The sequence below is a fragment of the Mus musculus genome, chromosome 10, assembly GCF_000001635.26.
Source record: "Mus musculus strain C57BL/6J chromosome 10, GRCm38.p6 C57BL/6J".
In the NCBI taxonomy this organism is placed as follows: domain Eukaryota; kingdom Metazoa; phylum Chordata; class Mammalia; order Rodentia; family Muridae; genus Mus; species Mus musculus.
The window spans coordinates 63258779-63285423 of NC_000076.6; the positions used below are offsets into that span (position 1 = coordinate 63258779).

General features: G+C 40.0%; 1 protein-coding gene and 1 long non-coding RNA gene across 15 annotated transcripts in view; one reads left to right on the forward strand and one right to left on the reverse strand.

Moving 5' to 3' along the window:
* The window catches only part of Herc4 (hect domain and RLD 4), a 74131-nt gene that overhangs the window by 15028 nt on the left and 32458 nt on the right, over nt 1-26645 (forward strand). For 10 of the 13 annotated variants that reach the window (XR_380431.4, XR_003948784.1, XR_003948785.1 and 7 more), the window contains 6 exons: nt 5248-5407; nt 10850-10926; nt 14673-14894; nt 16219-16310; nt 19557-19687; nt 24403-24563. Coding sequence is in view for 9 of the 13 variants with exons in the window: in XM_006513988.4 (XP_006514051.1) it covers nt 5248-5407; nt 10850-10926; nt 14673-14894; nt 16219-16310; nt 19557-19687; nt 24403-24563 (843 nt within the window). In the remaining 4 variants the exon portion in view is untranslated. The remainder of the gene's footprint in view (nt 1-5247; nt 5408-10849; nt 10927-14672; nt 14895-16218; nt 16311-19556; nt 19688-24402; nt 24564-26645) is intronic. The other 3 variants (XM_006513989.4, XM_030245234.1, XM_006513990.3) reach the window with 1 other exon arrangement.
* Gm51767 lies at nt 14031-18519 on the reverse strand. Of its 2 annotated transcripts, XR_003948883.1 has the most exons (3): nt 18301-18518; nt 16555-16646; nt 14031-14385 (listed from the first exon to the last, which is right to left on the reverse strand). It is a non-coding gene; the product is annotated as a predicted gene, 51767 (long non-coding RNA). The 2 variants fall into 2 exon arrangements; XR_003948882.1 differs by having other exon boundaries at nt 14031-16646; nt 18301-18519.

A 26645-nucleotide genomic window follows, 5' to 3' on the forward strand; every position in this document is an offset into this window, starting at 1 on the left:
AATCAAACAAAGGAAGAACTAATAAGGTAACATGGATGCAAAAGCCATGAAGTCAGTTTTGTGCTGTCAAACTACTCCTGGCCTTGGGACCTGCCCTGGAATGTGGTCGATACGCCCAATGAACCCTCCCTCCATTGGAGAAAATGGACTTTCCCTTTCACTGCAGATAGCTTCTTGGTTGGGGGTGGACTTTTTATCCAGTTTCTCTTCTTTGTGTTGGGATTTTCTCTGGTCTGAACCTGTGTAATTCTTGTGAGTTCTGTCACAGTATCCGAGTTCACCAGTCCTATTGTGTCTGGAAGATTACTTTCTTGGAGAGTCACCCACCAAGTCTGGCACTTAATACCTGTCTGTCTCTTTTGCATGGATTCCTAAGCCTTGAGGGGGAGGGCTTTGATAGTGACATCCTGTTTAGGGCTGAGTGCTCCAAAGTCTGTCTCTCTGCCCGTTGTCCAGATGTGAGTCTGTGTTAATTACCAAGAAGCAGCTTCTCTGATGAGGGCTGAGTGATGTTCTTCTCTATGGATATAGCAGTAGTCATAGTCGTTAAGGGTTGTTTTATTGCTATGTTCCTTCAGCTGAATAAAAGCAGTAGGTTTTCTTCTAAAGCCCACAACCTATCCTCTGGTTGTTGGCCACTTTTTATTTAGCAATGGGTGTTGTCTCATGGAGTGGGCCTTAACTGCAGTCAGAGAGTGGTTGGCTACTCCTACAATTTTTGTGCTACTATTTGTACCACCTTATCTTGCAGGCAGGTCACTGTTGTAGGTCATGGGATTTGTAGCTGGAAGACACTGATTACTTTTCCGCTTCAGTAGCGTGCAAAGTACATTTTACATTTCTAAGTTCTATATTTGATGTAGGTAACCTGCTGGGTATCACAGTTTAACAAAAAGAACATGCGGGTCTCTGTCTGTTTCCTGTTTTCAATGTAATTGAAAGCTGACTGCACCTCTGCCACAGCCCAGCAATCACAGGAACACAACATACCTTATCCCTAGCTCTGGGAAAGATCAGAACAGTAAGTGCAGTTTCCACAAGTTACCTATAGCTTTTGCAACATTATAAAATTGGAAATTTATGTGTTTAACACTATCTTACTTGTTATTTGGTTGGTTGGTTGGTTGGTTGATTTTTGAGACCTGGTCTTCCAATATTATATAACATTGGCTGGCCTTGAACTAAGGACAGTTCGTTAGCCTCTCAAGTGTTCAACATGTAGCATTTGCCACCACTTCAGCTCTGTTTTTTTTCCCTCCTCGATAAAGGGGTTTTTATTATAGCTCCTGGTATCTGGAATCCATGAATCTCTTGTAGGAGCCTCTGCTGTGTCACTGTGCTCAGTTTCTGATATGTTATTTTTGTTGTCTTAAGATTTATAATTATTTTATCTTTTACTTTTTTCTTTGACCTTTTAGTTGTTCAGGAGTATGTTGGTCTAAATACCCCCAGACAGACTCTCCCTTTGTAACCCTGACTGGCCCAAGACCTGTTATATAGACTAGGCTAGCCTAAAACTCAGAGATCTGTCTACTTCAACCTCCTGAGTGCTAGGACTAAAACCAATCACTACGTCTATTGTTTTTGTCTATTTATCAAGATTGTCTCCTGTTAGTGATTTCTACTTTCATGCTGTTTGTGATCAAAAATAACACTTTGGTAAGATTTTTGTCTTGTTGAAATTTTTTAAGCCTTATTTTGTGGTTTGACGAAAGAGTGTTCCTTTTGTATTAGATATTAGGACTATTTAGTCTAAGTTAAAGTCCCATGTAGTCAGTTCAGTATTTCATGGGTGTTTTCTGTCCACTTGATTAATCTATTGTTAAAGGGAAGGGATCAAGTCCCTTACTGCTTTTGGAGTTCTTTTTGCATGTATGTCTCTTGATACTTACTTGCTTTATATTAGGTGTTTTGGTGTTTGGCAAATGTTCTGTGGTAATTGATCCTTTATCATTAGATAATGACGTTTAGTCTTGTAAGAGATTTGATTTAAAGGTGTTTTTGTTTTTGTTGTTGTTTTTAATCTAATGTTAAGTATAGCCACAGGTGCTCATTTTGTTAGTTTACTGGCAGTCTCTGACAGCCTTTGACTTACCTATACCCCCAGCACAGTAGATAAAATATGTGTTAAGACTTAGTTCATGCAGAAGAAAGTTTTATTCATTTTGAAATGTAGTTTGAATTTGCCTTTTTTTTCCTCTTGGAGTTGAGCATCTTTGAAATAATTAAAGGCTAATGGTTTTTCTGAGTGAAGTTCTTGTCTTTACTCCAGTTTTGATATGAATTACTGATCTTTTCCCTAGGAATTTCCCTTTAAGAATTGGATTGGGCTTGGTGGTGCCCACAGTACTCAAGAGATGAGGTCAGAATATTGTGAGTTCAAGGTCAACCTAAGCTATATAGTGAGGCTCTGCCTCTTTAGTGAATGAATGAATTAGGAAAGTTATTTCTTTTTCTGAGATGTGTATAACATTTTCCCCCATCTGTCTTTTTACTTTGATTTATCTTTGTTTTGCTGTAGTAATCTGAATTTTCTTAATGGATACTCGGATCTTCTTTTTCCTGTCTGAGCTTATGGCTTAAGTATCACTGTCTTCCAGAATCCTTCCAAATGTGTTTGGAAGCCTGAATGAGCAGCTTGTGCTCACAAGCTGTCTTCTCATGTCTGTAACCTTTATCCCAATCCTATTTCTTCTATTTCTCTCAGACTTCACTTTTGTATTTCAGCAGTTGGAGGACAAACGTGTGTATTTCGATATTAATGTACAGTATTTTATATTAGATGCTCATATTACATTTGATATTAATGTACAGTATTTTATATTGGATGCTCATATTACATTTGATATTAATGTACAGTATTTTATATTAGATGCTCATTACATTTGATATTAATGTACAGTATTTTATATTGGATGCTCATATTACACATTAGAATTTGATGCTTTTGGTTTCATAGTCATTCAGATCCAATTTAAGTGCTCTTAATTTGTTAATTGGAAAAGCAAAAAGTCTTATTCATTTTTGTATTGTTTTCTTTTGCTATTTTCTTTGAGAATTGTTTTAGTAAGATAATTGATGATAAGCCTCTGTTATTGATAACAGATTTCTTTTTTTTTCCTTGTAATTAAGATTTATAGGACTGTTTGTGTAAGCTAATGATTCTTAGTTTTCTTGATTTTTAGAAAGGGGTTATGTTACATCTTGTTATCTTTTGTGTGTATGTGTTTCTGTAATGATTTTATTAAACCATATACAAAGTAATACAAAGAGTGAGAAATTGGTGTAATAAACTTGAGTGAGTGTACTGGGGCACCGACTTGAGGAATTCTCGACTTGCTGGGCTGGTTATGCACACCTGTAATCCTAGCGCTTGGGAAGTGGGAGGCAGAGGAAGGAAGATTGCTGCAGGCTTAAGCTGGCCTGATCTACTTAGTAAGGTCAGGTATACAAAAAGGTCTAAAAAATAGGTTATCCACTCAAGATACTCTAAGGTAAGTGCTTAGTGTATCAGTAGAGTTGTGTGGATTCCTAGATGTTACCTAGCACTATACGCCTACTTAAAAAAAAAAAACAAAAAAACAAAATCTTAATCCAGATATAATTTGAAATGCTCTACATGCAGGAATGTCAGTTTGCATGATGCAGTCAGTTTCATTATTGGATAGCATTATTTACTGTGCTCTCTGGTTGATGGAGTTTGACTTGCTTTTGTCATGAGGCTTCTGGTGTATTGAAGATGATAATTATAACGTTCTTATTAATCTTTTTTTTTTCTTCCCCCCTTCCCTTCTGCCTCTCTTTTGCCCTGCTTGCTCCAGGCCCGCTCGCTTATTCCGGGCCCATTCTTAATAACCTTATAAACTTAATTTTAAATGTCATGTTAAAAAGTTGTATGCTGGTAAAACACTACCAAACATTGTGTATATTTTTATTTTTGTGTGTACGGGTGTTTGTCCTGAATGTTTATGTGTCTATTGTATGCATTCAGGCCTTTGGAGGCCAGACAGGGCATCAGATTCTCTGGAATTGAATTACATAGTTTGCAAACCAGTGTGTGCATGCTGGAAAAGAACCCAGGGCAGCTATAAGATACCAAGGGCTCTTAATCTCTGAGCTTTCTCTACAGCCCTGACACTGGGCATCTTAAAGAAACGTTGGTTGTCACTGGCTGGCTACTTTTGATTTAAAACAAGCATATTTTGACCATATAAGGGGGTTTATAACTGTTGGTGCTAAAATAGAAATCCATAAACTAAGACCCACCATTTATAGTAGCCCTACTACATTTTACTTCTCTATTCAGAATATCCAACCTGTTTTTCTATTTTAAAACCTGAGCCTGGAGTGATGGTGGTATATTATATGCTGTAGTCTTAGTACTTGGGAGTGAGAGGTGGGAGGATCCAAGGTTCAGGCCAGCCTGGGCTGCAGTAGTGAAATTCTGCCTCAAAAAACTAACAAGCCAGGCGTGGTGGCGCACGCCTTTAATCCCAGCACTCGGGAGGCAGAGGCAGGTGGATTTCTGAGTTCGAGGCCAGCCTGGTCTACAAAGTGAGTTCCAGGACAGCCAGGGCTATACAGAGAAACCCTGTCTCAAAAAACCCAAAAAAAAAAAAAAAAAAAAAAGAAAACCTAACAAAAAGAAATGTTAACGAATTACCAGTTCAGATTATTTCATTATGAATACTATACTGTAGTGTGTATGATAAAAATAAGTTTGAATTGTAATTATAGTGCTGAAATTCCCATAGCCCAGTTTATTTTTAAGTGATTTCTTTTTCAGTGTTGATTTTAAGTAAGAGTACAGTCTTCTGAGATGATCTTGATAAGTCCAGATTTCTCTAGGATGTTCAGGTCATTTATTATACCTTATCATAATAATTATCACAGTGAGAGTTTCATAATGAGAATTGTATATGAAACATATTTGTTAATTTTTTCAAAACAACTGGTTGCATTTTATGTTTTTTTTTTTGGGGGGGGGGGGGGTCCGAGACAGGGTTTCTCTATAGCCCTGGCTGTCCTGGAACTCACTTTGTAGACCAGGCTGGCCTCGAACTCAGAAATCCACCTGCCTCTGCCTCCCTGGTGCTGGGATTAAAGGCGTGCGCTACCACGCCCGGCTGCGCTTTATGTTTTAGCATCTCCTTATTTGATAGAAAATGAGAATTGAATATATTTTAATCCTCAATTCAAGCTCAAAATTAGAGTGTAATGTTTCTCTTCCTGACTTTTGTTCTGTAGAGCAGGTTGTTGCCCTGGATGCCCAGAATATCGTAGCTGTTGCGTGTGGAGAAGCTCACACGTTAGCGCTGAATGACAAGGGCCAGGTGTATGCTTGGGGTCTCGACTCTGACGGACAGCTTGGCCTACAGGGATCAGAGGAATGTATCAGAGTACCCAGGTAACAAAGGTGACCGCACAGAGGTCCTTAAGCTTCTATAATAAATTTATCTATCTAAATCATTTTGTTTACTGTGCTCATGTATTGTTGCCTAATTATTTCTCTCCTTTGAATCTTTCAAGAAGTTACTAAGTTGGTTCTTGTTAATGATTTGGGTTGAAGTATTTGGTTAAGTATGAGTAATACTTACATAACTGATATTTACTCCATAATGGATAGAATTTCTGTTCATAAAAAAAGTAGGAATTGTTTTCTTTTAGAATTGGATAGACTGATTTCAGCTGCTGGTTCTACTCTGTCAGATGTCCCAGCTATTGAAATTTTTATTTATTTATTTATTTATCTATTTATTTTTTGGATTTTCGAGACAGGACTTCTCTGTGTAAGCCCTGGCTGTCCTGGAACTCACTCTGTAGACCAGGCTGGCCTCGGACTCAGAAATCTGCCTGCCTCTGCCTCCCAAGTGCTGGGACTAAAGGCGTGCGCTGCCATGCCCGGCTGAAATATTTATTAAATACTGATTGGTTGCTGAGCATGGTGTCCAATGCCTTTAATCCCTGCACTTAGGAGGCAGAGGCAGATAAATAGGCTGCTCTCTGTCAGTTCCAGGCCAGCCTGGTCTGCAGAGTAAGCTCTAGGACGGCCAGAGCTGTGTAGAGAGACCCAATCTCAAAAGCACAAGCAAACAAATAAAATACCTAGTGGTTGCATGTTTCTCTGATTTTTCTTTAAAAAAGGATTTATTGGTTTTGTTTGTTTATTAATTAAATCTAGAAGTCCATTAAAATGGAAACCCTCAGTACTGGGTATGTACCACCATGCCCAGCTCTTGGTTTATATCTTAGAAGGAAACCATTTAGCTTTTATCCACTATAATGTTAACTTTTGCTTTTGTTGTTTTTTAAGATCTTATTTTTTTATGTGTGTGTTTTTTGCCGGCATGTATATATATGTATGTACCATAAGAGTACCTGGAACCCAGAAAAGCAGAAGAGAGTATCAAATTCTATGGAACTAGTGCAGTAGTTCTCAACCGTCCTAGTGCTCCCTTTAATACAGTTACTCACGTTACAGTGACCCCCCCACCATAAATTTCTTTTTTTTTGTTTTGTTTTGTTTTGTTTTATTTTGAGACAGGGCTTCTCGTGTAGCCCAGGCTGTCCTGGAACTCACTCTGTAGACCAGGCTGGCCTTGAACTCAGAAATCCGCCTGCCTCTGCCTCCTGAGTTCTGGGATTAAAGGCATGCGCTACCAACGCCCGGCTATAAAATTATTTTTATTGCTTTATAACTGTGATTTTGCTACTGTTATGAATTGCAGTGTAAGTATTGGATATGTAGCCCCTGTGAAAGGGTTGTTTGACCATCCCTAAGCGTTGAGAACCACTGAGCTAGAGCAACAGATGGTTGTGTGCTGACATGTGGGTGCTGGGAACCAAATATGGGTCTCTCTGCAAGAGCAGCAAGTGCTCTCAACCACTGAGCCATCTCCCCAGCCCTTTGTTGAATTTCTTTTCTTATCTCAACATAATAAAGACTTTTTATATATGCCCCCCTTGCTTTTGTGAAACAGGGCTTCTCTGTGTAGCCCTGACTATCCTAGAACTAGACAAGGTTGGCCTCAAACTCACAGAGATCTGCCTGCCTCTGCCTCTGCCAGAATTAGAGGTATGTGCTACCACTGCCTCATGCAATATGCCCGGTTTATACCTCTGTGTTCAGCCTCTAGCTTCCTTTTTTGTTGTGTCCTTACTTGTGATTAGTATCAGAGTAGATGGATTCATTTCTCTGAGTTTTTTGAAATAGGAGTCAGTAAGAAAGACTTTTTTAAGAATCAGTATCAGTTCTGTAAATGTTTTTTAGAATTTAGCAGAGAAGCTCTTAGGTCTGTGCTTTCTTTTCCATGGACACATTAGTATTGATTCTATCTTGCTCCTGTTACAGGTCTGTTGAGTTTCTTGATGGTTCTGTTTTGACAAAGCGCTTATGTTCAGAAATTGACTTGTTTCTTCTGGGTGATGAGGTTTATTGTGTAGAGTTGTTTGTAATAGTCTCTAATGTCCTTTGTAATTTTGTATCACTTGTAATGCCTCCCTTTTCATCTCTGATTTTATTTTAAATACCTTTAGCATTTCTTTTGCATGTATGTGTATATGTGGGTGTGCATATGCAGCAGTGTCATGTGTGGAAGTCAGAACAACGTGCAGGACATAGTGCTTCTCCGTCGTGAGTTCCAGGAGTTGAATTCAGATCTTTAGACACGGCAGCAAGTGCTGCAGTACTGAACCATCTAGTTGGCCCATGACTACTTTATTAATCTACTTAGGAGGATGCCCATTTTTGTCTGTTGAAAAACTTTGTACATTTAAACAAAAAAAACAAACAAAAACCAACTCTATTTCTTTATTTCTACTGTGGTACCTATTTTTCTTTCCATTTACTAAAGTTGGGTGCTTTTTGTTTTTGCTTTTCTTGATCTTTGAGATAAGAATGGATGTTTGCAGGGTTTTTTTTTCTTTTTTTTTTTTGGTCTTATTTTAACGTAAGTACTGATTGCTGAAATCTCAGTACAGCTTTCCTGTAGTCCATAGGTTTGCTGTGTTTTTATTTCCCCCCTTTTAAAGAAAATTTTTCCTCTTTTGATCCATTTGATTGTTTAGAACTAAGCTGTTTAATTTTGTATAGTTATTTAGTCTCTAGTTGTTTCTTGCTACTAGTTTCTAGTTTTATTGTATTGTGACTGAAAAAGATAAGATTTTGTAAAAAAAAAAAAAAAAAGAAGATTTTGTCGGGGCTGGTGAGATGGCTCAGTGGGTTAGAGCACCCGACTGCTCTTCCGAAGGTCCTGAGTTCAAATCCCAGCAACCACATGGTGGCTCACAACCATCCGTAACGAGATCTGACTCCCTCTTCTGGAGTGTCTGAAGACAGCTACAATGTACTTACATATAATAAATAAATAAATCTTTTTTAAAAAAAAAAGATTTTGTTTTTTTTTTTTTTTTTTAATTGAGGGGCTAGGGGTAGAGCTTATTTGAGAGATAGTGCTTGTTGCCTTGTTGCAACATGGCACCCGCCCCCCCCCCCCCAAGATCCAATTGCATGTTCTTCTAATCCCAGTACCAGGGTGGTGACAGAAGCTTTAGATGGTCGTCCTCAGATTAATAACAACTTTGAGGACAGCCCAGAATAATAAGTGAGACCTTTATCAAACTAAGAAAAGGGGGAAGATACATTATTGAGAATTGGTTTGTGGCCTACTAGGTAGTTCAGCCATACCCTGGAGAATATTCCACATGCTGTTGTGTAGAAGGTTCTGAGGTTCTGTAGTTGTCTGCTAGGCTAGTTTGGTCTAGGGTACCTTTTGACTTCTGATTTTGTATTGAGTTTTTCTTGGCTATCCTGTCAACTACACAAAGTGGGACATTAGAGTCCTGTGTTACTGTGTTGGAGTTGATCTCACTTAGGTCTAGAATACCTAGAGGACGTGTTTTGCATATTAGGATGCTCAGATGATATTGAATTGTTTTCTGAGTTGACTCTTTAGCACTGCATAGTGCTCCTGCCTCTCTTTACTGCTTTTGACTTAAAGTCCCTTTCATCTGACAGAAGTATGGCTACTGTTTTCTGTTACTTCTCTTTGCCTAGAGTATCTTATTCCATTGCTTCACCTTGCATTTTGTCCTTAGAGGTAAAATGAATTTCTTAGAAGCAGCTCTTAGGATCTAATTGGGGTGGTCCACACCTTCAGTCCCAGCAGTGAAGAGTCTGAGCCAGAATTGTCATTTAGGTGAGCTTGGACCACCAAGTGAGGCTGTCTCAAACAAACCAAAAAGAAGTAGTAGCAGCTGTATGTGTTTGGATTTTGTAATTCACTCAGTTACTCTTCTTGTTTGTTTGAAGAGGGACTGTCCTGGAACTATGTAGGCCAAACTGGCCTTGAACTCAGATCCACTCGCCTTTGCTGAGATTAAAGGCCTGCTCCACCATGCCGAGCTCAGTCACTTTTTTTAACTAGAGAATTTAGTGTGTTGTCATTTAAGATGTTTGTTTAATTTTACAGTGTCTCACTTTGTAGTTCTGACTGGCTTCAAACTCTGTAGACCTTGAAAAATGGTGCATTCACCAAGTGATATTTGGCTGTGACTGTGTTAGGCTTTGGGAGTCCCGTGGATATAGGATATAAGATGAATTCTGCCTTTATAGAGTTCATTGTTTAGCATATGAGACAGACACTAAATGAATATATAGTAGTGATAACTGTATGAAAACAGGAAAACGTGTGGTTCTTTGAGAATTTAGTATTTTGAAATGTTTTATATGAACTTGTAAATTGAAGTTAATAATGAAAAGATGAATGTGGTGTGGGTGGTACCCACCAGCAGGAGCAGTTAATACCAACTTTAGCACAATTAAACACATCCATGTGTTTTTGTTTCTAGCTCTTTTGCATTTATTTTGTTATAGCATTCTGTTATACCGTTAAAAACTTAAGGTACATTAGAACCTGCTAGTTTAAAGCAGCACAACTCTCAGGTTATATATGTGTGTGTGTGTGTGTATATATATATATATATATATATATATACTAAATAAAAGTGTATATTCTTATGCACTGTGGAGTTAGAGCTAACTGCCCCTTTTCCTGCTCACAATAATATTCACTGCAACTGTCTTTGGAAATCATAGGGATCAAAACTCTGTTCAGAATTTGCTCCAGACTTTGAGTTGGCAGAGTCAGGTCAGGTGGCAGTATCAGCTAAAGTCAGATAAGAAAAATTCCTCTTACCTTTCCCTTGAGAAACCTGTATTTAGAAAAGCAGGAGAAGATTGGTCAGGTGAAGGGGAAGTGTGTAAGGTGCTTGGGATGTAGCAGCCAGCCCTCCCCAACTCCCCAGGAACGCATTGTGGCTAGGAAAAGCTGAGAGTGTGATAGCATTACTGATTATTGATTATCATAAATGACATTGATTATCATAAATGCAAATGGACTAAATTTCCCTAGTTGAAACAGGAGTGCCACTGATGTGGCTGTAAGCAGAAGAGTAGGTGGGGGACTAGGATCCATCATTCTGATGTTGGAGATGTGGAAAACACCAGGTTCCAAATAAACTGCCAGGTTTTACACTAAAAATTAAGAAAAGTCTTAGATAATGGAAGAAAATGCTTGAGTGATCAACGCATCCTGAGGGATGTTTATCTATAAGCATGGTTTACCTTGCTTCTATTCTGTCTTTTTAAGTGTTTTCTCAGCATATCTTTTTATACTTGTATATTCTGATTATTGGTTTTAACCTGAAGTTTTGATAATTGGCCGTGACTGAAAGAGACAGCATGCCCTGAAAAGTCAGCAGACAACTAGCCAGTGAGTTGCACATGAGTAGCACGTAAGATCCACTTGTTCCACAGAGGGAATTAAGTCTGCTCTCTTTTCTTTTCTAGAAATATTAAAAGTCTTTCGGATATCCAGATAGTACAGGTTGCGTGTGGTTACTATCATTCGCTTGCACTTTCTAAAGGTAAGCACTTGTCCCTTTCTAACTAATTACTTCTTGGTACTCTGAACAAAAGGCCGCTGGGTTTTCTTTTACAAGATTTGTCCTGATTTCATTTCCATGTATTTTAAATCAGCTGTTAGTTTCTATGTTTACAAAGCTGCTGAAATATTTGTTGAGCTTATGGTGTCTATAAATCAGTATTAGGGTAATCTTTACAGTGTTAAGTTTTCCAACACATGAACATGATACTTCTGCATGTACTCTGTTTCTCTTACTAGGCTTTTTTCCTTTGTTTATTCAAGACCGGGTCTTATATATCAATACGGCTATCCTTGAACCCACTATGTAGACCATGCTGGACTTGAATTCACAAAGATCTTCCTGCCTCTGCCTCCCAAGTGCTGGGACTAAAGAAGCACACCATTACACCTGGCATTAGTGTTTTCTTTTATCTGCAAATACCTTATATGCCTTTATTATATTTTTTACTAGGTATTTAACTTTTTTGTGCATTATGTAATTTTTTTAACCATATAGGCTTGAAATTGGGTTATTACTTAATTACTAAATATTTAGAAGCAATAACTTATTCATATGCCAGTTGAACATTAGAGAATGAATTAGAGAATCTTCCATGGTTTTTGCCTTATCATTTAAAACTTGGGGGCTGGAGAGATGGCTCAATGGTTAAGAGTAGCAACTGTTCTTCCAGAGGTCCTGAGTTCAATTCCCAGCAACCACAAGGTGGCTCACAATCATCTGTAATGGGATTTGACGCCCTCTTCTGGTATGTTTGAAGATAGCTATAGTGTACTCAGAAATAAAATGATTAAATAAATCTAAAAAAGAAGAAGAAAAAGAAAATCTAGGGAGAAAGGGGAGATAAATTTGAAGAGGAGGAATGGCCCAGTGGGTTTATGACTACCCCGCCCTTCCAGAGGACCTGAGTTCAGTTCCCAGCACCCATATCAGGTAGCTCACAAGCATCTGAATTCCAGCTCTAGGAGATCTAAGGACTTTGTAAGCATGTACACTCACAGAGACATGTACACATGAATAAAAACACATAATTAAAAATAAAAAGATAAATTCAGCCTGGCATGGTGGTACATACCTATAATCTCAGCACTTGGGAAGCTAAAACAGGAAGCTTTCTACATGGTCCATGTCAGCCTAGGCTATCTCAGAAATAAAAAAATACATTCTGGTGTCTGTTACTATTTTAGTAAATGTCTCGTGGGGTCCACTGTGAACAAAACATTAGGTTTAGCTCTATAAAAACTGATAAATTAAGAAAGTTTTCTATCTGGAGCTGATTTTTCTTTCTTGCATTTTATAGCTTTAGGTAGTGTCTTAGTTAGGGTTTTACTGCTATGAACAAACACCATGACCAAGGCAAGTCTTCTAAAGAACAACATTTAATTGGGGCTGGCTTACAGGTTCAGAGGTTCAGTCCATTATCATCAGGGTGAGAGCATGGCAGTATCCAGGCAGGCATGGCGCAGGAGGAGCTGAGAGTTCTATGTCTTCATCCAAAGGCTGCTAGTGGAAGACTTGACTTCCAGGCAACTAGGGTGAGGATATTATACTCACACCCACAGTGACACACCCATTCCAACAAGGCCACACCTTCAGATGGTGCCACTCCCTGGTCCAAGGATATACAAACCATCACAGGTAGTATAATGAGAAACGTAACTCTGAGTATTTAGTGTGAGTTCACTAAACTGTGCACACCTGAGTGTGTAGTGTGCAGTGAGTGAGAAGCTATGACCACTGGCCCTCACAGCATCACACAAAGAACATAAATAGTTATGTACGGTGAGAGGGGCTGGAGAGGAAAAAGTTGGTTTCTATAACGTTTAGTGGGAATGAGATTTAATCTGGTATGTCCAAGAGTGAAGACCAGACTTGAGCTGAACAAAACTCAAATTAGGTGCTCAGGGCGGTGAGAGCAGCGGGCTGAGTGCTGAGGATGATGAGTGTGGCTGGAGGGTCGAGATCAAGGAAGTGTAAACAACCCCCCACAGGCCCTCCTAAGGAGCCTGTCCTAAGAGCAGTGAGAAACCATGCAACGGTTTTACTCTGTAGCCCAGGCTGTCTTTAAACAAGGAGCAATCTCTCTCTCTCTCTCTCTCTCTCTCTCTCTCTCTCTCTCGCTCAAAGATTTTTTTAAAGGGTTAATTTTTTTTCAAAGATTTATTTATTATTATATCTAAGTACACTGTAGCTGTCTTCAGATGCACCAGAAGAGGGCGCTAGATCTCGTTACAGATGGTTGTGAGCCACCATGTGGTTGCTGGGATTTGAACTCAGGACCTTCAGAGGAGCAGTCAGCGCTCTTAACCACTGAGCCATCTCTCCAGCTCCATCTCTTCTCTTTTTTTTAATTTAAATTTTTTTGTTGTTTGTTTTTCTAGACAGGGTTTCTCTGTGTGGCCCTAGCTGTCCTGGAACTCAGTCTGTAGGTCAGGCTGACCTTGAATTTAGAGATCCACCTGCCTCTGCCTCAATTTTAGTCAGAAGTGCTGCCCAGCTAAAAGCAGTCTGTTTCCCTCTCTCAAGGGTTGGGATTGTAGGCATTAGCCACCACACCTGGCTGCAGTTTGCTTCTTATGCAAATACAGACATGCTTGAAGAAGAGTCAGAGACTTAATATTTTAAGGGTTAGATGGAAGTTTACTTTAAAATTTCTTAATTGTTTGTGTATAGATTTGGATCCAAAGGACAGCCTTGGGAGTTATTCCTCTGAAGCCATCTATATCTTTTTTTTGTTTTGTTTTGTGACAATCTGTCACTGCCCTGGAGCTCACCAAATGAGTGCTGACTAGCCAGTGAGCCTGAGGGGGGGGGGGGGGGGAGGAGACTGGCTCTGGCTCCTCCTCTTCCTCCTCCTCCTCCTTCCCCTCCTCCTCTTCCTCCTCTTCTCTCCTGCTCCCCAGTGGGTGAGATTGCAGAGCAGGCCACTGTTCCTGTTCCACCTGGCCCTGTCCTGGGGACTGTGAACTTTTAAATTTGCTTGTTTAAATAGATTATTGCTAGTTATTTTAACAAAAACCATCTGAAGTTGCTGGCAGATGAATCAGAACTAACAAGTAGTAGAGAAAATGATGAAAGGAAATAAGAAGGATGCTAAAACAGATCTATTTACCAGAAAGAGAAAAACAAACAAACAAACAAACAAACCCAAACCTGTAACATAGTAATCCTTCGTAGATTTGGAGTTGTTGATGTCTGAGAAGGAACGACATCCCGGGTATCTGACCTCTGCTGGTGAAGGGCAACGCGGGGAGGAGAGCCCTGAGGATTGGCAATGGGGTGGAAGCCATATTCAGTCTGGGCACAGTGAGTTAGAAGTGGCTCTGGAACATCCTTGTGTAGGTGTCAGATAAGTAGTGGGTTGCAGGGTGTTTCTTAGTTTAGATTTGCATATGCTGATAGCTGAAGCCTTGAGATTAGAAGAGTACCTCTTGGGGAAAGCTTAGAGAGTAAGAGAGATGAAGAATGTTAGAGAGTCCTCTGTTGTAGGGCATAAGGAAATGAGTGTATTCCTAGCTTGTATGACTGGTTACCAGTGTGTTGCTGAAACTTAACCAGTTTCATAAGACATAGTCTCTAAGTAGTAGTATGTTTTCATATAAAAAAACCAAACTTCTTCGTTCAGTAAGTATGTATTTTCATCTAATGAGAGAATGTCTCAAAAGGGTAGTTGATCTTCAAATGATACTGTGTGTGTGTAAAATAATTTTATGATTTTTGTCTTACAGCAAGTGAAGTTTTCTGTTGGGGACAGAATAAATATGGCCAGCTGGGTCTAGGCATTGATTGTCAAAAGCAAACTTCACCACAGCTGATTAAGTCTTTGCTTGGAATACCATTCATGCAAGTCGCAGCAGGAGGAGCCCATAGTTTTGTACTCACCCTTTCCGGAGCTATCTTTGGATGGGGACGTAACAAATTTGGTCAGCTAGGTCTTAATGATGAAAATGGTAGGTGTGCTTTATAGTTAAGCATATTTTTAAAAGATGATCTTCTGAGATAAATGAGTGATTCTTAGAGCATTGGAGAAATGTATACCCAAACATTCCCAGGACTAATAGTGGTGGACCTGAGGATGTTAGTTTAACATTTTAATGTGTTTGGGAGGATCCTGGGAAGGCTGAAAATTAGCATGTAATAAATTGGAAAGTTTGTTGGGACCTGGAGATATCGCTCAGTGGAAAAGCTCACGCCTAGTACGCACAAGGCCCTGGGTTTAATCCCCAGCACCTTTTCCCCACAAAAAAAAGAAGGAAAATATTCTTGAGATCACTTGTACTGCTATTATATGTAGGTCCATGGTAGACTGCTTGCCTACTACACGGGACTGTGGGGTTAATCCCCAGCACTGAAAGAAAAGCAAGGCTGTGCTGTTTATGTCTTCATTGTTGGATGCCATTAAGAGACAGTGTATAAATACTGAGTTAAGTTGGTAACCAGTGTTGCTCCAGGATTGGCCACCATTAATGGAAAGAAGCTATACAATTAATTAGCCAAGAAGCTACGTCTAAAGTTTCCTTTTAGAACATATGTGCAGTAGCTTAGCCTGGTACTGAAAAATTTTTGCTCTGGGAAAGTAACATGACATATTTAGTTGATATTATTGTTTCAAGTTGGATTTATATGATCTGGGTTGTTAGATTATTTTTTGATTGAGCTTCTTTTTACACTGATTATTGTCTTGAAAATAAACATTTTAATTTTAAACAACTATTTGAAACAAGTCACAATCTTTTTTCTGACATTTCATACTTACCAGTTTTTGAATGCGAATATTTGGCATATAAGTCATAGGTTGTAACAGTCAGTATACTTGTAATGCCTGAGATGGCCAAAGTGTGTTTTTACCTAATAATAATGATACGTAAATAATTCTCTCATAGAATTAGATAATGGTTTTTATTCTGCATAAAAATATACTCATGTTATGCTATTATTGTTTTGCCACAAAGTGCAGAAAGTAGATCAGGCTATTGAGTAGAATCTCTGAACATGGCCATTACAGAATAAAGAATTATACACATGTAGAAAATCTGAAAACACCAAAGTCCTGTATTGTTGAACCCTGTGTACATTGGTAGTAGGGCAATCGAATGCTCATCTTTGAGTCCTTACTTTATCATAAGACCTGGAAACCCAGTTTTATAGGCCTTTTTTCTTAGGAAGTCTTTGATTGATAGTAAAAATTATTATTACAGCTACTGAATTTGGAAATCTATAAAGGAACACATTTTTAGTTAAAATATCATTAACGTCTTTTATTGGAATTTTCAGATAGGTATGTTCCTAATTTACTAAAGTCACTAAGATCTCAGAAAATAGTTTATATTTGTTGCGGAGAAGATCATACTGCTGCATTAACCAAGGTATTGTACTTAAAAAACTTTTTATTATTTGCAGTAATTTTTCATAATTAGTGAATGCTTTTGTGCTATTTCCATTAAGCTTGAGTAATGTTTGTATTTCGGGAATAGTTTATATTGAAAACGGCCTAAATTATTTTTGAAAATAATTTGCCTTAATGTTCAGTTTTGCTTAGGGTTGTGAACTGTGCATTTGATCGGCTGTCACATTCAGTTGCAGCAGTGCTTAAATGTAGTCCAGACTCACCTCAGACTGTAGACGTGCCCTCTCTGTGCTTCAGCAGTGCTGGGGCTGCAGCCATTCAGGACCACGCTAGCACTTTTTGGAGGGGCGTTTGTCTGTGGTATTGATAATAGAAATTACAGCTCAGGATCTTGTGTATACTAGGTCACCTCTCTACCACTGGGCCACATCTCCAGCCCCCTTTTTATTTTTGCTCAGGCTGACCTCCAGTTTTTAATCCTATTAGCCTCCTGAATAGCTGGAATTATTAAGCATTTTGAGTGAGATAACTTCATTTTGGTTCCCCATGCGTGCAGTGCTGTGTATCCGTCACACTTGTGTTTATTCACACTGCCCAGTTTGCTCTAAGCTTCCATTTGGTTTATAAATACTTCCACCATGTAAAGAAGCAGCAGAGTTTCGTTATCTATATTTAAATATTTTATATTTTGTAAATATATTAAGCTAAATGCTGTATTTAGGCTGAACATTAAGCTAGCAATGACTGTTTTTAATACAGCCTTGTCAATTGTGTTAACATTCATCCTCATCTTCTGGGGTCCTTGGGTGGTGAGTAGACGTCAGGTGAAAATGAACACCTTCAGATAGTGCAGTAGTTAATGTGCTGATCTCAGTTTGATCCTCACTGTATAGAAACAAAACAAATTGCAGCTAATTTTTACTGGAAAATAATGTATTTGTTCATAGTAACATAAAGATTCTGAGAAATTGTTTTTTGGCCAAATTAGAAATTGATGTTTCAAAAGGTCTAGGGATATGTACTGGTTGGTAGAGTGCTTGTCAAATATACAGGAGTTCCTGGGTTCTATCTCAAATGTACCACAGAAACTGAGGTCAGAAAATGAAGCCTCTCTTTACAGCTGTGTAGGTCTCCCACCCCTACCCCATTGTCATTATTTTGTCTTCTATATTTAGTAAAAGAAATTAACGTTTTTTTCTTTCTTCTCCTCTTCCTCCTCCTCCTTCCCCTTCCTCCTCCTCCTTCCCCTTCTTCCCCCTCCTCTCCCTCTTCCTCCTCTCCATTTCTTCCTCATCTTCCTCCTCCCACCCCCCACCCCCCTACTGAAACAGAACCTCACTGTGTAGCTCTGGTTGGGCTTAGAACTTACTCCACTATCCAGTGTTACAGCTGGAAGCCAAAGCTCCATGTGTAGCCAAGCACTCTACCAACTAAGCTGTACCCTGTCTTCTGCTCTGTATTTGATGTGGAAAGTTTTTTTTTTTTTAGATTTATTTATTTATTATATGTAAGTACACTGTAGCTGTCTTCAGACACTCCAGAAAGAGGGAGTCAGATCTCGTTTCGGATGGTTGTGAGATGGTTGTGAGCCACCATGTGGTTGCTGGGATTTGAACTCCAGACCTTCGGAAGAGCAGTCGGGTGCCCACTGAGCCATCTCACCAGCCCGATGTGGAAAGTTTTATACTGTGCCATTATACTATATTTAAAAGATTATCCTGTTAGATATTGAAACCAGAGTGTAAAATTACACACACAGACACACACATACAACTATAGTTAAAAACAAAGTGTCAAATTGAAAAATACTATAGTTATGTTAGGCTATTACATGTCTCTCTTTAAAATGGCCTTAGCATAAGAGGCGGAGGCAGGCAGATCTCTGAGTTTAAGGCCAGCCTGGTCAACAGGGCTACACAGAGAAATCCTGTCTTCCAAAAACCAACCAACAAACCCAACAAAGCAAAACCAAACCCATTGCCTGGTGAGTTTCAGTCATGAACATTTACCGATAGCCTCCTGTAGCAGGTCTGTATGTGCACACGTCTGCTCTCTGCTCACATGCACTGTTCATGGGGGCTTTTTATCTGTATTGACTTTGTTTTTGGCTTGAGCTCCCTATGTAGTATGGGTTGGCCTTGAGCTCATTATCTTTTTGCCCCAGCTTCCTGGTGGGAGGACATCACACTCTGTGCAGAGCATTTGTCTATCTTCAAGCATAGCTAGCTTGCTAATGAAAGATAACATTTTTTTTAAAAAGTTTTTGTGAAATGTTAGATGTCTCCTTTGAATTAAAAAGAAGGAAAGAGAGAAAGAAAGGACGAAAAGAAAGACAGAAAAATAAGTAGAATGATATTTCAAAGCAATGCAGTTAAGTTGGTCGGTTTAATAGTGGTTATTTTGTTTGATAGGTGAGGTGTCTCCTGTAGTCCTGCCTCATCAAACTGTTGGGCAGTATTTTAACCTCTCCTTAAGTGCAGAGATTTCAGGTGTGCACCACCATGCCCAGTAGCAATTACTTCTTTAATGAACACTTAAATATTTTATCATAATGAGAACGTTATTGAGTATTTACATCTGTCAAAGCCTGTCTGGTGGTTCAGTCCTGTACAGTTACAAGTACCTGAGATGCTGAAGCAGGAGGACCTTAAAGTTCAAGGCCTTCCTCAACTAAGAACAAGTTCAGGGTCAGCTTTGATGTCTATTTAAAAATCCTATTTTAAAATAAAAGGTGGAGGCTGGTGAGCTCGCTCAGCAGATAAAGGTGCTTTCCAAGTGTTTCTGGTAACTTGACCTGAACTCAGGTAAAGGTGGAAGGAGGGAGCCAAACTTTAGAGCGTCGTCCTCTGAGTACACGTGTTTACACGTGTGCAGCATGCACGTCCACACTAAGACGGTTTGCCAGTGGCACACGCCTTTAATCCCAGTACTCAGGAGGCAGAGGCAGGCAGATCTCTTGAGTTCAAGGCCAGCCTGGACTACAGAATGAGTTCCAGGACAGCCTGGGCTACACAGAGAAACCCTGTCTCGGAAACAGAACAAAAGTAGAAGAAGATATGCGGGTGTAGACTGAGCTGTAGGTGGAACCTTATCGTCTATCAAACATGAAATTATTTTATCTTCGTTAGTTAGCCATCATCTAATTTCAAAGATAGGAAAGAAAACACTGAGTCTGTGTCAAAAGTGAACTCATTTTGTAAACATTAGTTTACTTGTTGTTGAGCTTCTCATAAGTTAATTGTTCTGTTTGCTTGTTGTTTTCCAGGAAGGTGGAGTGTTTACCTTTGGAGCTGGGGGCTATGGCCAGCTGGGTCATAATTCTACCAGTCATGAGATAAATCCCAGGAAAGTTTTTGAACTCATGGGAAGCATTGTTACTCAGGTCGCTTGTGGAAGGTAAGCTGTGGTAAAGAAGAGAGGACTTTGCTCTCTAGACTGCTTGTTGAGCTGCTGAGGATGGTAACACACACTTCTAATTCTTGCCATAATAGGGAGAATCTGTAACAAACCACCTACCCCCCACCCTAAGGAAAAAATTCACACCTTTTAAAGGATTGTATAATAAATTGTCTTAGGGTTCTGGTAGGCTGAGGTGAAGTAGTTCTGAGTGTCTGGTTGGCTGCTGAGGAGTAACAGCTGTTCCTGGTGATTCTGTTTCAGTTTCTTAGAGAAGAGGTCATTCTCCATTATAATGGCATCATTTTTAAGTATTTGCCAACACCGCTTTCTCCTCTTACCAGCTAGCCATCCTATCATGTATGTATGTACGGAAGTGTGAACCATTTACACATCTTCAAGGAGGAGTGGGCCTTCTACTGCCTCATGAGTTACCTTAATCCTGTGGGTGCTGCCTCATGAACCTTCTTACATAAAGAAATGTTTCATTACCAGCATTAAAAAATACTGTCTTCTTAAATACTGAGCTGTCTTCTAAAACCAAAATCTGGGTGAAAACAATCCCCAGGCAGACTGTAAAACCAGCCGAGGCTGCCATTTGGCTCAATTTGGGGCTTTGACTTTTGATCATGTAGTTGCTTTTGGAAGACTTCTAAATGCAGTGTGTTTTCTAAAGCAGTTTTGCAAGAAATGTTCTCAAATAAGTAGCTAGCATTGATTTACCTTATAATATAATTCTAAGTGCAAAATATGATTCTGCGTGTGGATGAAAAAGTTGTTTATAACAAATGTCAGTTGGGAAGGCTGGAGACGTGGCTCAGAGAGTTAGAATACTGAGGGCCTGGATTTGAATCCCAGCAGCCACACGCCAGGTCTTTGCTGTCTGTAACTCCAGCTGTACGGATGTTGTTGCACCTTTTGGCTTCCTTGATCACTGTCCATGTGTGCCAGATCCACATGCAGACTAAACACAATTATTTTAACAATGGGATCCTGGGGGACTAGAGAAATGGCTCAGCAGTTACTGGCCGCTCTTCCAGGGAACCCACCCGAGTCCTGTTCCCAGCATGTATGTTGTCTCACAACCATCTATATCTCCAGTTGCAAGGGATCCAACACCCTTTTCTGGCTTCTGTGGATACCAGGCATGTCTGTGTACCGCAAAGCACTTGTATACATAAAATAAAAAGGTAAACATTTATTTAGCTGGCATGATGGCATATCCCTTTAATCCCAGTCCTTGGGAGACAGAGGCAGGGAGATCTCTGAGTTTGAGGCCATCCTGATCTACAAAGTGAATACAGGACAGCCAAGGCTTTATTACACGGAGAAACCCTGTCTGGAAAAAAAGGAAGAGAGAAATAAATGGGGTCCTGTAACGGGATGGGGGGTGGGGTGGGGTCAGATACTTGTTAGTAAGTTCTTGCCTTGCTAGCACTAGGACCTGAATTCAATTACGTCATCACATATAAAATGCCAGGCATGGTGACACATGCTTGTAAGTCTGACATTGGTGGGACAGAGACAGTAGAATTCTTAGGATTTGCTGACCAGCCAATCTAGCCTAATTGGTGAGCTCCGGGCCAGTGAGAGACCCTGGGTCAGAGGTGGTCCCTGAGCTTGTCCTCTTGCTTACACACACACACACATAAGGAGAGAGCAGCTCACTGTGTTGCCAAGGTTGGCCCCAAAGGCCTTGACATAAATGGTCCCCAGCCCTCTCGGATTTCCTAATACCTAGGGTGTGATTAATGGTATGAATCTATCTGGCTAATAGTGTTTTTAGGTAGACATACACATTTAAATTTCATGAATTCTAATTTGTTGCCTGTGACTATTATAACTGAGGAAATATTGCCCAAATCCAATGTGTTTTATCCTTTGGTCTTTTTTCTTCCAAGAATTTTTATAGGTTTAGCGTTTAGATTTGGATTTTGACCTGTTTTGATTTTTTTTTCCCAATTTGGAGGATTGAACCAGGGCATCATGCATATTAGAAAAGTGCTTTGCCAACGAACTGCATCCCCAGCCTTTGTTTTTGCGACATTTCATTTTGTAGCTGAGGCTGGTTTGGGACTCATCGTGTAGCCAACTTGGACTTGGAACAACAGTCTTCATGTGTCGGTCTTGAAAGTGCTAAGGTTAATTCTTGTATTCAGTAAGTCAGCAAAGGTCCAGCTTCACTCTTCTGTGTGTGGACAGACAGTCTTAGCAGCTTTCTTTGTATATAAGAGTTTCCTTTTTATGCAGAATGATTTTTGATGTATTGTTGAGAAGCATTTGGTCTTAAAATCTAGGACTTAATTTTGGGCCATTGATTTGAGTGCACGCACTACATACAGCTTTAGCTACTTAAAGTCCTGAAGTATGAGCCCACCAGTCTTGTTTTTCTGTTCTCTCCCCTCCACACTCTCCTGGCATGGCAGATCTTCTTTCCCTTTCCCTCCTCCTGGTCCCAAGCCCTGGAATCCTAAAAGTCCATTGGGGGGACAAGCAGCGTTAGGGCAAACCTACTACAAAGTTCATTAGATTATTCTCTTCTGTATCAGATTGGATGATCATGTCTTTGGGAATTTGGTTTGGTTTTTTTTGTTGTTGTTTTGTTTTTCTTTTCTTTTTCTTTTTTTTAAAATTAATTTATTTTTTTAATTAGATATTTTCTTCATTTACATTTCCAATGCTATCCCAAAAGTCCCCTAGCCCCCCCCCACACTCCCCTACCCACCCAATCCCACTTCTTGGCCCTGGCATCCCCCCTACCCCCCCCCCCTACTGAGATGGGAATTTGTTTTAATTAGATGTGTGCAACTGTATTCTGGGCCACCCTGCATTACCTGAAAATAATCATACCAACATACCATCTTAGTATGCTGTTGAATTCAGTTTGTTTTGAGAATGTCTCACAAGGTGCCTCTAACTGGCTAAAACAGACCCCTGCTCCCTGGTGCTGGCAGTACACAAGTGCCACCATGCCTAAGTTTCCACTTTCTCTCCTGATTTTAGTAGTTTGAATTATCTTTCTAAGTCAATCTAGTCTGTAGTTGATTAGATACTTTTAAAAGTTGTTTTGTTTTAAGTCAGGCTCTCTGTTGCTCTCTGTCTGTCCTGGAACTCTGTATTGAGTTAACCAGACCTCTGCCTCCCAAATGGTAATACTAAAGACTTGTATCACCAGACTTGGCAATTTAAGGCAAACAATAATAATTGTATCAGATTCTGCCAGTACAGTCCTTACCCAGATGAGAGACAGATTCTCAGTACTTACTACTTATCTGTTTTCCCAGAATCTACTGTCCAGTTCCTTTTTTGAAAACTTGACCTCCTTGCTTTGTGATGACACAGTTGCTATAAATTATGTATTTATATCGCTTCTTAAAAGTGCTGTCACATTAAACTTTTTTTTTAAGATTTACTTATTCATTATATGTAAGTACACTGTAGCTGTCTTCAGACACTCCAGAAGAGGGAATCAGATCTCATTACAGTGGTTGTGAGTGATCATGTGATTCCTGGGATTTGAACTTAGGACCTTCGGAAGAGCAGTGTGCTCTTAATCACTGAGCCATCTCTCCAGTCCACCTCATTAAACTTTTATTGATAAATTATTTATGTTCATAGGTGTATCTGTGGCTTTCTTTCTGTTAGTTGTGCAAACCATGTATATAGTTGTCTTAATGTGTTGGCTAGTATGCTAGTCTAATCATTAAAGTACTGATAATCAGGCATGTTTTGTTTCTTTGTTGGAAAACTCAGTATTTCACATTTAAGTAGTATGTCAGTCATAGATTTTTGTAGGTTTTTGTTTTTGTTTGGTCTGTTTTTGGTTTTGGTTTTGGTTTTTCGATACAGGGTTTCTCTGTATATCCCTGGCTGTCCTGGAACTCACTTTGTAGACCAGGCTGGCCTTGAACTCAGAAATCCTGCCTGCCTTTGCCTCCCAAGTGCTGGGATTAAAGGCGTGCACCACCACCGCCCAGCTGTTTTTGTTTTTTTAAACAGGGTTCCTCCTTATAGCTCTGGCTATCCTATAACTCTATATAGACCAGGCTGGGATCTGTCTGTCTCTGCCTCTTATGTGCTGGCATCAAAAGTGTGCACCACTGTGCCCAGCTATTTTTGTAGGTAATCTTTATCAAACAATTTCTAGTTTATGTCTTGTTTATTTTCAGTGCTATCGATTGGTCCCAGGGTCTTATCTGTGATAGCAAGCACTCTGTCTTTGAGGGATATCCCAGCCTATTCCTAGTTGCTCTTCGTGGACCTGTTAAGATGATTTGTGATTTTTATTAAGTGTGTGTGTGTGTGTGTGTGTGTGTGTGTGTGTGTGTGTGTGCATATTTAGAGGCCAAAACAGGACATTGGGTATCCTCCTCTCTGTCACTCAGTGCTGCATTGCCCTGAGACGGGGGCTGCAGTGGGCTGGAAGGAAGTTCAGTATTTCAGCAAAACTGGCGGTAGCTAAAGCTCTCAGGATCAGCGTGACGTTCCTACCCCCATGCTGCATTCACAGGCACTCTGCCATTCCTACCTGGCTGTCGACAGGATTCTGGGTGCTCTGGCCAGTTCCTGGTGCTGGATGATGGTGCAGACACTCATTTCCCCCCAGCCATTTTCCCAACCCTGGTTTATTTTTAAGAGGATCGTGTTGGTTAATTTGTACTTTAATTCTTTGGAATTTAACCTTAAGTCAGAAGTTTTCTGTCATTTTATTCTAGGCAGCATACCTCTGCATTTGTTCCTTCTTCAGGACGAATTTACTCCTTTGGTCTTGGTGGTAATGGGCAGTTGGGAACTGGTTCAACCAGCAACAGAAAAAGCCCTTTCACTGTAAAAGGAAACTGGTTTTCTTATAATGGACAGTGTCCACAAGATATTGGTAAGTGCTACTGTATTTAACGTGTGCTACATATATTACAGCTCTTATTAAAATGCTGGTCTTCTGTGTTTACATGAACTGTTAGTAAAGTAACAGATTAGGAGTATAGTGCTAAGAGGAGGAATATTGAGTTTATCTATCCTGGACTCATGGTAAGACCCCAAAGGCATGTGTGTATGTTATCTACATCTATACATGCAGAGAAATTCTGGCCGGGCAGTGGCTGCACACACCTTTAATCCCAGCACTTGGGAGGCAGAGGCAGGTGGATTTCTGAGTTCGGGGACCACCAGGGCTACACAGAAAAGCCCTGTCTCGAAGAAGGGAAAAAAAAAAGAAAAGAAAAAGAAAAAGAAACTCGGGTCATACAGAAACTCGGGTTCCAGTGAAAAGGGTGATTTGAACTGATGTCAGTACATAAAACAAGATTTCCTAATTGAATTGTTTTAAAATTAAGGAGTTGTGTTATCACATTGTTTTGTAGCACTCTGTGGATCTCTTTTCAGTTTGCAAAACTAAAACTTTATAGTCATTTAAGCAAATGTACTGGCTGGTTTTGTGTCACTTTGGCACCACAAGCTGGAGTCTTCAAAGAGGGAAGGGTCCTCAGTTGAGGAAGTGCCTCCAAGAGATAAAAGTGTAAGGCAAGCCCTTCAGGGCATTTTCTTAATTAGTGTTCAGTTGGGGGCAGGCCCAGACCATTGTGGGTGGAGCCATCCCTGGGCTGATGGCCCTGGGTTCCATGAGAAAGCAGGCTGAGCAGGTAGAAAGGGTCGTCTACTACTGAGAGTTAGTTACATCTTCTGATTTTTGGAAAGAAAACCTTTGAACTCTTAAATCATGGTAGTCTAAGCCAGACGAACCTTACTTCATGGTGGGTCGAGGAGTGACTCAGCAGCTGAGAGTACCCGGTACGTTGCTAGTTCTCAGGACCCAGCTCAGCACCCGAGTCTGCTGCTGTTCTCCAGCTTCAGGAAACCTGATGGTCTTCTGCACCACACACAACACACATGGGCTACACACAGATGCACAGAAAAATGAAAACTCAATATTTAAGCCAGTGGTGGCAGTGCATGCCTTTAGTCTCTGAACTCAGGAAGGCAGATGGATCTCTGAGTTGGAAGCCAGCCTGGTCTACAGAGTTCCAGGACAGCCAGGGTTACACAGAGAAACCCTCTCTTGAAAACCAAAATGGCAACAGCAAAACTATAATTGTATTTTACTGTTACATATCTGATTTCTCACTGAGGATTTTTTTAATGATGTTTTACTTAGTTGTAAGGGAGTAATCAAGGAAATTAAAACAATTTTTCTTTCTCTGAAAAAGTAGGTAGCATACCAAGGTTTAATAACCAAAAAGTCAAGCCAAGCATACTTACATACACCAGTAACTACAGTGAAGGCAGGACAGTATAAATGGGAGGCAGAGTTATGAAGTCTTTACTCAATTATTTGAACTTTTCCATGGTTTGTTTTTTTTTTTTTTTTTTTTTTTTTTTGGTTTTTCTAGACAGGGTTTCTCTATAGCCCTGGCTGTCCTGGAACTCACTTTGTAGACCAGGCTGGCCTCGAACTCAGAAATCCACCTGCCTCTGCCTCCCAAGTGCTGGGATTAAAGGCGTGCGCCACCACGCCCGGCTTCCATATTCTTTTTAAAAATGACTTTTTCTGTTTGCTGTTTTGAGGTGAGTGAGTCTTGATGTGTAACCCAGGACGGCCTCTGACTCTGCAGTTCTCTCTCTGCCCACCAAATGCTGGAATTGCAGGTGTGCCCACTTTAAGTTTATTTTCTTTTCATCTTTTATAATAGTAATCACTATTTCATACTATGTTTAAACCAAAATGTGAGATACAGATTAGAAAACAGTGTTGTGTGTGTGTGTGTGGTGGTGGGGAGGGGGTTAGTATGTTTCCCATACTTGGCTATCTCCACAGGGAACCTTCCAGAGGGGTAGCTGAGCCATTTCTGAATCAGAGCTTCGTTCACTGTCCAGATCTGCTTGGAAGGGAGAGCATCTAAAGTCATCTAGAGGTCCACAGTTCTAAACGTTAAAGTGAAAGAGTCCCATGCCTCAAATGTCT